Source organism: Cebidichthys violaceus, unplaced genomic scaffold (genome assembly GCF_023349555.1).
Source record: "Cebidichthys violaceus isolate CVI_PGR_0920_01 unplaced genomic scaffold, fCebVio1.0.p SCAF_4, whole genome shotgun sequence".
Classification (NCBI taxonomy): Eukaryota; Metazoa; Chordata; class Actinopteri; order Perciformes; family Stichaeidae; genus Cebidichthys; species Cebidichthys violaceus.
In genome coordinates, this window is record NW_027176594.1 from 18,219,099 (window position 1) to 18,230,741 (window position 11,643).

Here is an 11,643-nt window from a genome sequence, read left to right on the forward strand (position 1 = left end):
CAACATTGGAGTTAAAATCAAACTAAAATATACAATCAGATGCATAACTGATGATTCTTAGACAATATATTTTTTTAAATGTGCATGAATTTGTCTCCTCTCTTCGTCTTTTCTGTCTTCTGTCTTCCATTTTGAATATCGTAGGCCCTCCTCTTCTTTCTCTGTTTTTCCCTAGAAATGAATTGAGATAAAAACCATTTCATGTTGATGTATTTCTGGCCTGCTTATCTTGTCAGGTTGGACAAATATGTTGTTGTATAAAATGGCCTTGTCGCAAGTGAAGGTCAAAACAGATCTAAAGAGAGAGAGAGAGAGAGAGAGAGAGAGAGAGAGAGAGAGAGAGAGAGAGAGAGAGAGAGAGAGAGAGAGAGAGAGAGAGAGAGAGAGAGAGAGAGAGAGAGAGAGAGAGAATAATGTAAGAATTGGAAGCAGAGACGAAGGGAAGACATTTTTCTCTAATAATAATGAATTGGAAAGATAACAGCTCAGCTGCAGACTCCTGCTATCTGCACCCACACACAACCACACAGAGGCCTGACCAGAAACTTTATGTGGCTGTGTGTGTGTGTGTGTGTGTGTGTGTGTGTGTGTGTGTGTGTAAATATATGTATTTATGACTGTGTCTGGGTGTCTTACAAAGACACATGAAACTGAGCATTTGCATCTGTAAAACAGAACTTTAACAGTTGATAGTCACACAAAATTGTCCTCAGTTCACTGCCATGAAAGTGGGAGGTACGGACATTTTTTGTTTGAGTGTGTTTGTGAAAGTTTAGTAAGACAAAGAGTCCACTGGGGTTCCACTTTGAGCTAAATGCTAACCTGTTCAAAATGACAACGGTATAATACTGATAGTAAGCAAGAGTTATGGTTACAGTGTTCACCATCTTAGTTTAACATGTTAGCATGCTGAAGTTAGTCACTTAGCGCTTAAGACAAAGTACAGCTGGGGCTGATGGGATGCCATTTAGTTCTGTAAGTATTTGATGAACCAAAGTATATGACAAATAGAATTTTGAGCAAATGATGGCATTAAATTTAAAGTAGGGAGATCACCAAAGTCATTACAATTAATCATGAGGGGGACATGGATGTCTCTACCCAATTTCATGGCAAACAATTCAATAGTTGTAGAGACAATTCGCTTGAAACCACAAACATTGTTCACATTAATTTCTGTGCAAAATGTAATGGCAATCCATCTCATAGTTGTTGAACATATTCTTAGCCATGTTAGTGGCAAGTATATCATTAAAGAGGCATTTATCTAATACATACACTTTTTAACCAGAGTTGAGATCTAAAGCAACTTTTGCTTGTACTAACAAGTACTGACAAGAGTCCACAGCCATGCCAGCAGCTCTGTGAGGCTGCACTTAGACACAAAGGTGCTTTGAGTTTAATGCTAATTTCAGCATGGCAACATGCTCACATTAACAATGTTTAGCAGGTAATGTCTACCAGTCATTGTCTTAGTTGACGTCTTAACATTTGCTATTCATAATTAAACACAAATAACACAAATTACAGCTGAGGATACCCATTGTTTCTCAAAACCTTTTTAAGACGTTATTGTCCTCAAATTCCTAACTTAACAAGTAGTTCTGAGGCCCATATGGGCATGCTGATACCTCAAGCACACGAGCAACAGACACATTCATAAATTAAGAACATCATCATTCACAGAACAGTAATAAAGTACACAGCATTAACACTGGCCTCCAGACTATCATCCAACACATAAATTATCCAAAGTTAATCAAGTTGAAACCTCAAACCCAATTTTTCAGTTGTTAATCGATGTTCATGGCAATTTTATTATGAAACCCATTCATCCTGGTCATGCTCAATGCATCACACAGCTGCTTTTTTCTTGGGTTTTCTGTTGCCAACTACACCGACAGTGACGGAATTGATTTCTTCTTGCGGTTATGAATTGAACACATTATCATACAAGTTACAGAATCTCCCAATCGGACATTTACATTTCCCTCCGGCTCCCCGTTACATTTCTTCGTGAGCGCAGTGACTGTATATGAGAAGTGGACGAAGTCACTATGATGTCGACCATTGGTTTGTGGACTGCCGTTTTTGCCGTCACCATCTTGGTTTTTGGCAAACAGAAGTGACCCGAGAGGGTGGGGCTAAGTACAACCAAACGCTGAGTAAGACATTTTTTAGGCGACCCAAATGTAACAGTTAACTTTCATGAACTAAGAACACTCTGTGAAAATGTTAAAGTGTTAGATTAAAAACAAGGGCAACTCGCAGACTAGACAACTCTGTCCAGACCTGTCAATCACAAGGTAGCCCCGCCCTAAAGCATACCCTGCTTTACGGTCTATTTTACTGTAAATGGACCATAATGTAGTAAATGTACATCATGCTTTATTGAAGACTTGAAACTAGTGATTGAGACCATAAACTCATGTTTACAATGTTTATGAGGTAATAAATCAAGTGAGAAGTAGAGTCATTTACTCATAGACGTCTTTACAAACAGAGAGAGGAGTCACTCCATGATGGCCATTAGAAAGAATGCACTTTCCAGAACCAGAGGGTGTCACCTGTCGAGTGCCTCTTTAAGCCAAATAAATAGAAAAAGTCTGTGGTGATCAAACTGCGTAACTCCAAAAGTGAGCATCCTGTAGATATCAGTTTTCCACCCGACAAATGTGCAGATATGCTATGGGTAATTTAAAAGTGAGGAAAAACGTAGGTCAAGAAAAGTAATAAATGGCACGTTTGTGAAGGACAGGTGAGTTAAAACAATGGTGAAAGCAGAAAGGCAATGTGATGTTGAGATGGAGAGAGAGGGACAATAGACAGAGTGATAGTCAGTTTGTATGTGTGTGTCTGCCTATCAGAGCTGGTTTCAGCCTGCAGCAGCGTCAATGTAATTGCCCCAACTGTCAAACCAGCCGAAGATCCTCACATCACTGCTGATGACTAGAACAGCAAGCTCTCTCTCTCTCGCTCTCTCTCTCTCTCTCTCTCTCTCTCTCTCTCTCTCTCTCTCTCTCTCTCTCTCTCTCCCTCTCTCCATTGCAAATGCAAATTACAATGAATAATAGGACAAGTTTGTTTGGTCGTCTGTCTGTCTGTGGCTTTGTTTTTCCTCTTCCTAACCTCTGACTGCTGCAGCACACTGGCCCAATGTGAATTGTCTGCTTCCAGCACTTGTTATATCACCTGGATGCTCAGCGCATAGCTTCCCTCACCTTTAATCCACCACATGACTCCTCTACACCTCCAGTAGCTTTACCTTCAACCCAGAATAAAGACCACCGTTAGCTCTGACAAACAGCAAACTCAGACATGCTGGTTGAGGAACTGGTTTGATTTGTAAAGGTCTTTCCATTAACAAAGTGCACTGCACAGCTTCAGTCATTTACTCTGATACAGACTCATAAACTCCCATTTTCATTAAATAAGAGAAGCAAATTAGTAGGGTGAGATGACATTATTCTGATGCAAACCCGCTTCCAGCATTTTCTTGAAATCAAGTGGCATTATGTCGTCACCCGTAACATGCTCTTATTCAGCTTGTTGCAACTTAGTGAAAGAAAAGTCAAAATCCAATGAATCCGGATTTGGAATTAATGAAATTAACTTAGTCAATCAGTTGGTGTTTTTATTTTCTCTGAAAAGACATATTTTAAAGACGCAACACTCAATTTAATGGCTTCTCGGGGTGAATCTTTTTTTTTTCCAATAGCGTAAACACCCTGGGAAAAAAAAGCAGCAGAAAAGGAGCAATGTAGAGACAGAAATATCTCTTACTGCATGTTCATTACGCTGGGGAACCCAAACACAGACAACAACTTCCAAGGGAGCTTTTTCCTGTCTGCTAATGTTTGGTTCTTTAGATCGAAACACTGAAATTAAGAATTATTATTTACCAAAGGGCCTGTGCTGCGTTAATGTTGAACCCAAAAGCAGAACTCTGACAAATAATGGAAACTGTTTAGTGCCGTTTTATTAGGGGTGAGATGAGGTTTGGAGAGCTTAGCCAGAGTTTTACGGTTGAGCGGGGAAGACAGATGTGTGCTGGGCGAGGCAGGCACACAGAGATCACGGGAATGTAATGAAGGCACAGGTAAACACAGGGTTTGACTGTTTTCAGGAAAACCTGAGAAAATCCTGAGCTTGGAGTTTTAGAACTCCTTTAGTACCACATTGGGGAATGCAACAATTAGGTGAAGACTGGAGTGAAGAGTTGGGATAATTATACTGCAAGAGCTTGATGACAGGATGGTGTCGCGGGTGTGAGACAGAGCGCCACGTTCAGACGAACACACACATGGAAAACAAACAGGAAGCCCACAAGACACACAAGTAGAAACACCGGGAATGACACAGCCGGCGCCATGACGAATACACATTCCCTCCACCGTGGGGACTCTATTGAAGTGAAGGACATTAACGGAGGAAGCTTGGTACGATCACTCCCAGCCAAAGTGCCTTTGGCTGAGGCACTGACGCTTGTTTACGTCTCTGTTGTTTGGCCACGGACTGGACGCACGTTATAAATTCAGTTAATCTACCCTTGTGGCTTGTATGCTTTATCCCTTCAACATTTCAGTAGGGGATGGGAAAACCAACTTTCTGAAGTACCCTTGAGCAAAGCTTCTCTGGAAACGTGGCATTATAGCAAAGCATTTTTTTTTTTTTTTTCTTTTCTTATTTGATCCTTGTTGTGAGCGTGCTGTTTAATTTGTTACACTTACACTTCATAAATTGTAATTCTGTCTGCCTTGCCGAAAGCGCTCTATTTAATTTCACTTGCCAACATGCCCTTGAGCGAAGCACTGTGCTTATCTAACACCACCAAGCTGTTTAATCATCTCATATTGTTTTCAACTTTGAGTCGCAGACTTAGCTATTGACCCCTTGCGCTCCAAGGGGAGTGACGCCAACCATGGCCGGAGCACTTTGGAGCAGTGCAGTATAACAGTCCTTTATTATTATTATTCATTATTGCAGGTTTTCTCAAAGGCAAAGTTAAGAGTTGCTACACAGTGAAATGATTAGAAATGAGACAAATAAAAGTCAGCAAAAAGTCAGCATGTTCAGTTCACTCTAAGCCAACCATTTTATGGCTACACAGTGAGCCGGACGCGTTGGGCCGCGAACAATTGACTAAATGACAGTGTTGCTGAGCCAGAAACCCTGAGAGGTTCCAATATGTCACTGAGCACCTCAGGAATCCGATCATTTAGACAGTTATGGATACGCCTAATATCAACAAGTTTAATAAAACTATCCAACAGTATTCAATTTGTTAAGAACATGAAGGTGATGATTATCTTACTGGCTTTTTTATCCAGTATTTGTATCTGCAGTAATTGTGGCAGTCAACACTTTTCACAGATCTTGAGTCATCCAAATCCAACTGGATTGATGAAGGTCAAACAGGGTACAATGTAACAAAACAGCACTTACTAATTTACTCTTCAGTTTCAAGTTGTGTATTCAAGAGGCAGCATGTCGTTTACTGTTTAACCTTGTGTGACTCAAGGGGATAGAACTCTACGGAGGTCTTTATTGCAGACTAAACATTGAATTAGTGCGTCTTGATTTTCCCTCTGTTATTTTAGCTTTACTAGTACAACCATAGTCTTCTGCTGCTTTGGATTGAGCAGCTGGGGGATTGAGAACCTTGTTCGCAGTCAACTCATTATTGATCCTGTGGTAATACTCTCATGGTAGCAGAAGAAGTATCAGGCTTCTGTTCATACTATACATGTCTCTGCAGGTGGGTTTCCACAGCTTCCAACATGACTAAAGTGTGTTTATGGCTCTCAGGCTGGAGTCGCCGACTCGGACCCTGACCCTTGAGGCCCCCAGAGGGGTGGAAGTCAATGCTGGAGTGGGAGACTTTACGGCGTCCTGTAGGAAAGACCTCCTCCTGCAGTCCTCAGAAGGAGAGGTGAGTGTGTTTCCATCTGGCGCTTTGTTTGTGTGTGTGTGTGTGTGTGTGTGTGTGTGTGTGTGTGTGTGTGTGTGTGTGTGTGTGTGTGTGTGTGTGAAAATGTCTGTGAGAATGAAGTGACCAGTATGTTTTAGTATGTCTGAGAGTACAGCTCATGTATGTGTCTATGGTGTGGTGTGTGTGGGTATTTGCTTGTCAGAGAAATATACACAAACAGCTATGTTTACGTGTAAATACAAGGGACAACACAAACTAGCAAAACCAGTGAGGTGTGTGTGTGTGTGTGTGTGTGTGTGTGTGTGTGTGTGTGTCTTTAGACTCTATGGCACTCTATAGTGTTGGGCCCGCTTCATTAAAGTACCTTATTAGGCTAATGAGCGTCATCAATCCAGGCGACCTTGTCCTCCTTTTCTGCCCTCCTCCTTTCATCCCTCCTTTCTTCCCCTCTTCTATTTGGGAGAAGTGACTTCATTAAAGCTGGTTTGATGAGGTTCCCTGTCAGTTGCTGCTGTGCGTGTGTGTGTGCGTGTGTGTGTGTGTGTGTGTATCATTGTTAGCCTGCTATCTTACTGTCAAGCTCTTTGCATAGCAGCCTGCCACATTTCGTGAGCGCAGACTTAGCCATTATCCTTGTGTGTGTCTGTCTGTGTGTGTGTGTGTGTGTGTGTGTGTGTGTGTGTGTGTGTGTGTGTGTGTGTGTGTGTGTGTGTGTGTTTGTGTATGCATCAGCCTGCCATGTTGCATGTTCGCTGGAGCATAGTGTGTCATTAACTCAGTAATTAACAGAAGAATGGCCCCCTCTCGTTCGTCACTATCACTGTCATTGTCAGTCACACGCACAAACACACTGTCTGTCTCACATTTTCATGCACAGCGAGACATGTACGCACAGGCACACACACGCACGCACACACCTACACACCCACACACACACACACACACACTAATAACAGAAGTCTCTGAAAACAACAGTCCTGCTTTTCTCTTCGTCTTCCCTCTCATTTCCTGATCTTGTTTCCGTCCCCCGGGCCTCACTTTTGAAAAGTACACAACTTCGTCCATGTGACCAGACACCAGGAGGTCTGAGCGCACAGAGGTCACCGAACGCTCGGGACAGCTCTGGCATACTGGTAACAAAATAATAAGACAGAATGTCAGACTAGATGATGGAATTTTCAAATAATGTAATTAATATGTGCAGCCAGACAGAGTGGTATACAGTGTATTACAGAGAGGTGTGTAGCATAGAAAGTTCTAATTCAGTGAGGAATGAAATACTAAACACGAGTCCAGTCAAGTACTGTGCTAAAAGACAATTTTTAAGTATTTGTACTTTTAACAGCAATTGAAATGAGATCCACCTTTAGCAGCTGCATCAATAAAGTGAGCACATTAGTGCATCTATAATTATAGTCCAATAATACAATGTATACCAAAATCTGAGTGAATAATAAATTATGAGTGGCTGCAGTTTATCCATAGATCCCTGGTAATGAACATTGAACAAACTAAGTAGTTTTGATAAAATCTCTGTTTCAGAATTAAAACGCTGGCTCCATTGAATTAAAAAAATACATTTGAAAAGTTTATGAACAAAGTGTAGACCTGTGCCTCATACTCTGAACACCACAGGGTGGTGACTGTAACACACAAGCAGCAAGCAAACAAGTAAGTCACACTGCCCCTCTTAACTGACTGACATACATACTGTATAAATTATCGTCTCATATTCGCTACTCAAGGCGCTTCAGGCTGCTGTCGGCAGTACACATTGCCTCTCCTTTGATTTTGATCGGGAAAATATTTATACTGATTTTGGGACAACGACATTGTTGATAGCTAGCTTGTCTTCTTATTAAACACATTGTCAAATTGTGTTTACTGTTTGTCAGCCATTTGCCATGTTATTAACTTTCATAACTTCCCGGATCGTAGCAGAGCCAAAGGGTTCTAGAAATATCACGTTTCCAAGTCTTATCTAAGATTCATCCTATTAACTGGAGCAGTGAACAACGTTTACATTGCATAAGAGTCTTATGGGATGATAATGATTGTTCCAGTTACCAGCAAACCCTTAGGGTTTCCAGGGAAGCGGAGTGAATGGCTTGTGAAAAAGATTTTGGTTGCAAAACGCATGAAAATGTGTTCCATTATCAGAAATGAATGGCTTTGCAGAGGCAACCTTCCATGTCATCCAGTAATTCCTGATAATGTTATCCCACATGACCTTGGAATGGGTCAGTCTGCATAATAAGTGCAGTTCTTTTTGTACTTTACGTATATTTAAATAGTAATTAATACTAAGTGCCTTGACAGAGTGTGAAAAATGACTACAGTGAGTTGCAGCCTTTGAGCTGGGTTGTAACACAGTTAGCTCACCAATAATACGTCGGTAGATTAATATCATTTTACCAAAACTGCAATTGACAAGTCAAAGTATTTTAGAATTTGATGCCCTTCATCTCACAATGTTAATCTCATAATCATATGTTATTCACTATTACCTTTATGTGTGATGTAAAATCCTCTGACTTGAGTAAAACCAAAATGACAAGATCTGTTTTTTTTTATTCATCATCCGCCACGGAGTACTCTGGAACCTTGAACTTGTGTTTATCTACTGGATGATAGCCAGAGTATCAAGGTTTTTATTCCATAAATTACCTTTTAGGATGTCACAGTCAGCATTGTGTTAAAGGATGTCAGCATATTTCAGTCCAACATCAAAATATACCTGCAGTCAAAGATTGTCAAAGGGGCAATAAAAAAGGGAATAATCAATTTGAGGGAGACATTTTGCAGGGGCAAATAACTAAATCGAGGGAACAATTTGAGCAAACAATTTAGTAATTTCAGAGAATGACTTGTTATTTTGGGTCTAACTGCTGGCCAGTTGGGCTCTTTTTCTCTGGCCATGAATTCCTCCAGGTGCCCCGGATCCCTCACGCATGCATGTGAAGGTGTGAATGTTTGTTGCTCTATTTGTGTTAGCCTTGTGATACAGTAAATTGGTCGACCCAGTGCATGCTGGGACTCCTGCTCGCTGCGACCCTAAACAAGATAAGCTGTCCATTAAAACCAATAAGTCAATGCATTTATTATTTCTAAGTGCAAATTAATATTGGGCAAGCTTTTTATCCCGTTCTTTTGGTCTAAGTCATGCATTTCCCTGATGGAGGGCAGACATGCAATTACCTGCTCAGCAGTGCACATGACATGTTAAAGTGTGTCCTTGAGCCGATCACAAGGGGTGCCATGTCCGAGAGACTGTTGTGATAATTATGTTGCGTATCATACCCATGGTACCCTTCTTGCACGTGTGTCTGTCGTGTTGTTGTATTTGAGTGTCAAGGCAAAAAGTATTTTTAACAAGGCGCTTTGTCTCGTATTTAAACTCCCCCTCTACCCCTCACCATGTCACTCCTTCTCTCGCATTCCCTATTACCTCTCTTCTTGTTATATCTCTATTTTCTACTTTCTTCCCTGACTCGTTTCACTCCTCACAACTCTCACCACCCTCCTTTCTATTCCTTTCTTTTATTCTTTTGGAGTTCTCATCCCCATTCCTCCTTTCTCTCCTTCTCAGCCTCTCAGTCCTTCATCTCTAAGTAACCCAGCCTATCTAATTAACTTCACACTGCCAGGGTTATACATCACTGTGGCTGTCACTTCCAAGGAAAAGGGGAGGGCAAGGGAGATTATAATTTTGTACCTCTTTTCTGTCATGTATGTCTTTCTCTGTCACACTTTCATGTATGCTTTTGTCTCTTTCTGTTTATCTATTATCTATTTCTCTCTCTCTCTCTCTCTCTCTCTCTCTCTCTCTCTCTCTCTCTCTCTCTCTCTCTCTCTCTCTCTGTCATCTCTGCATAAATAGATGTCTCCTTATTGATGGTGAACAATAGCATGCAGCAGGGGGTAACAAGCATTGTGGTGTGGGACTTTTGCAAGGCTTTGAGACATTGAGGGACCAACCTTGTCAGTCTCTTATGGCACCTGTTTCATATCCAATATAAAATAATAATAAAAATATATCCTCTGTTTGCTAAGGTACAACTTAATAAGTGCCACAGGAAGCCTTATCAGCATGTGTAAATGTGCTCAGAAAGGCTGCAAATAATTACGATGCCCAATGGGAAATGCATGTGTAAGCTCGAGACTCCCATTAATGTGATTAACTAATACAATCAAACGGTCATATTCAATTAAGACTTGATATGAATCTGTCTTATATACAGCAAAGAGTGAGAGCTCTGTCAAGCTGCATCAACCAATACAAAAAAGCCTTTACAAACACCAAAGGAAGGATATACAGTATTTATGTTGGCACCACTCTGTATGAATTTAAAGTGTATGAGTCGTTGGTTACCCCACATTTGAACTTTTACAGTGTGCATTTAAAGTACCTAACTCAACCAGAGCATCTTCTCTCACACTTTAGAGATCGCATTGCTCTGTTGGATAAAAATAGTTCATATTTGATGTCATAGTATGATATTTGCATTGCAAATGAATAGAGTCTCACCTTTCCCATAACCATAACTGACCAACACTCTCTATTAAAACCCTTTCCTCCTTCACTTCTCTCTGCAAAAGCACACTTTCAAATACAACAAACACATCATGTCAGGCTTTGTATTATGTGACAGGTGGTTTTTTTTTTATGAATTTTGTCAAATCAACTTGTTTCTCTAGATTTCCCCCCAACTGTTAAACTACTCCTATTCATATGGTTATTAATATAATAACTATAATCATAAAATAGCAAAAAGATGATGTGACCACACAAAGAGCAGCTCTGGGTTACAGTATTTGTGCATCATGATTCTGCATGTAATTGTGAACTTTGGGTGCAGATAATTATCCTCACAGTTGCAGATGACACAACGCTGTGCGTGACCATCGGCAGCGCCGCCGCATCATTGCATTCATGTGTCACCAAGAAACATCATCACGAGTATCGCCTCTCTGTCTCCCAAACCAGCCCGTTCGTAATAAGTGGCCAAAATACCTACAAGCAGGACACCCCTAAAAAGAACAGCTTATCCAAATAGCGTTCCTTTTCATCCATTCTCATATAAGCTTTCCCCTTACCGCTGACACCATCAAATGAACGGAGGAGAGCGGATGAAGGGAGGATAGAAGGAGGATCGGATGAGTAGGAGGTGGAGGAGGATGGCAGAAAATAGATGTTTCTGTCGATTTTGCAGGAGAAAATAAAGGCGTGCAGGACAGCGAGGCTTAAAGCCAAATCAATGTTGTCAGCAGCTGGCACTTAAGAAGGGGCCATTAAAGTTTAAAAAGTTTGGAAAGCAGCGCTGGAATTAGGGCCAAATGGGTTAGAGGTAGGGGAGCGCTGGCTTCCATTAAAATCAAAGCCAACGAGAGCTGACAGATCCTCTCAGGATTCCTGCAGTCCTCCTGGCTGTTTTTTTTTTTGATCAACTCTCTTCTTCTTCCTCTCTCTCTCGCTCTCTCTCTCTCTCTCTCTCTCTCTCTCTCTCTCTCTCTCTCCCCATCCTACATGAATTCACTGTCTTTCTTTCTTGTCCATCCATTTTCTTCTCTCTTCAAGTGTGTTCACCCTCTCTCTACCTCTCTCTCATCTCTTTGTTGATTATGTTAACTTTACATCGATACATCCTTTCTTCTCACTCGTCTCATGATATGCTCTTTATACACCCACGGCTCTTGTCAGCAATGTTCGG

The 11,643-nt window shown here is 41.1% G+C and overlaps 1 protein-coding gene across 1 annotated transcript in view; it reads left to right on the forward strand.

Moving 5' to 3' along the window:
* LOC137885338 (zeta-sarcoglycan) overlaps positions 1-11,643 on the forward strand; it is a 297,134-nt gene that overhangs the window by 276,094 nt on the left and 9,397 nt on the right. Inside the window, exon 7 of the mRNA XM_068727562.1 lies at positions 5,809-5,932. Within this exon, the coding sequence (XP_068583663.1) occupies positions 5,809-5,932 (124 nt within the window). The remainder of the gene's footprint in view (positions 1-5,808; positions 5,933-11,643) is intronic.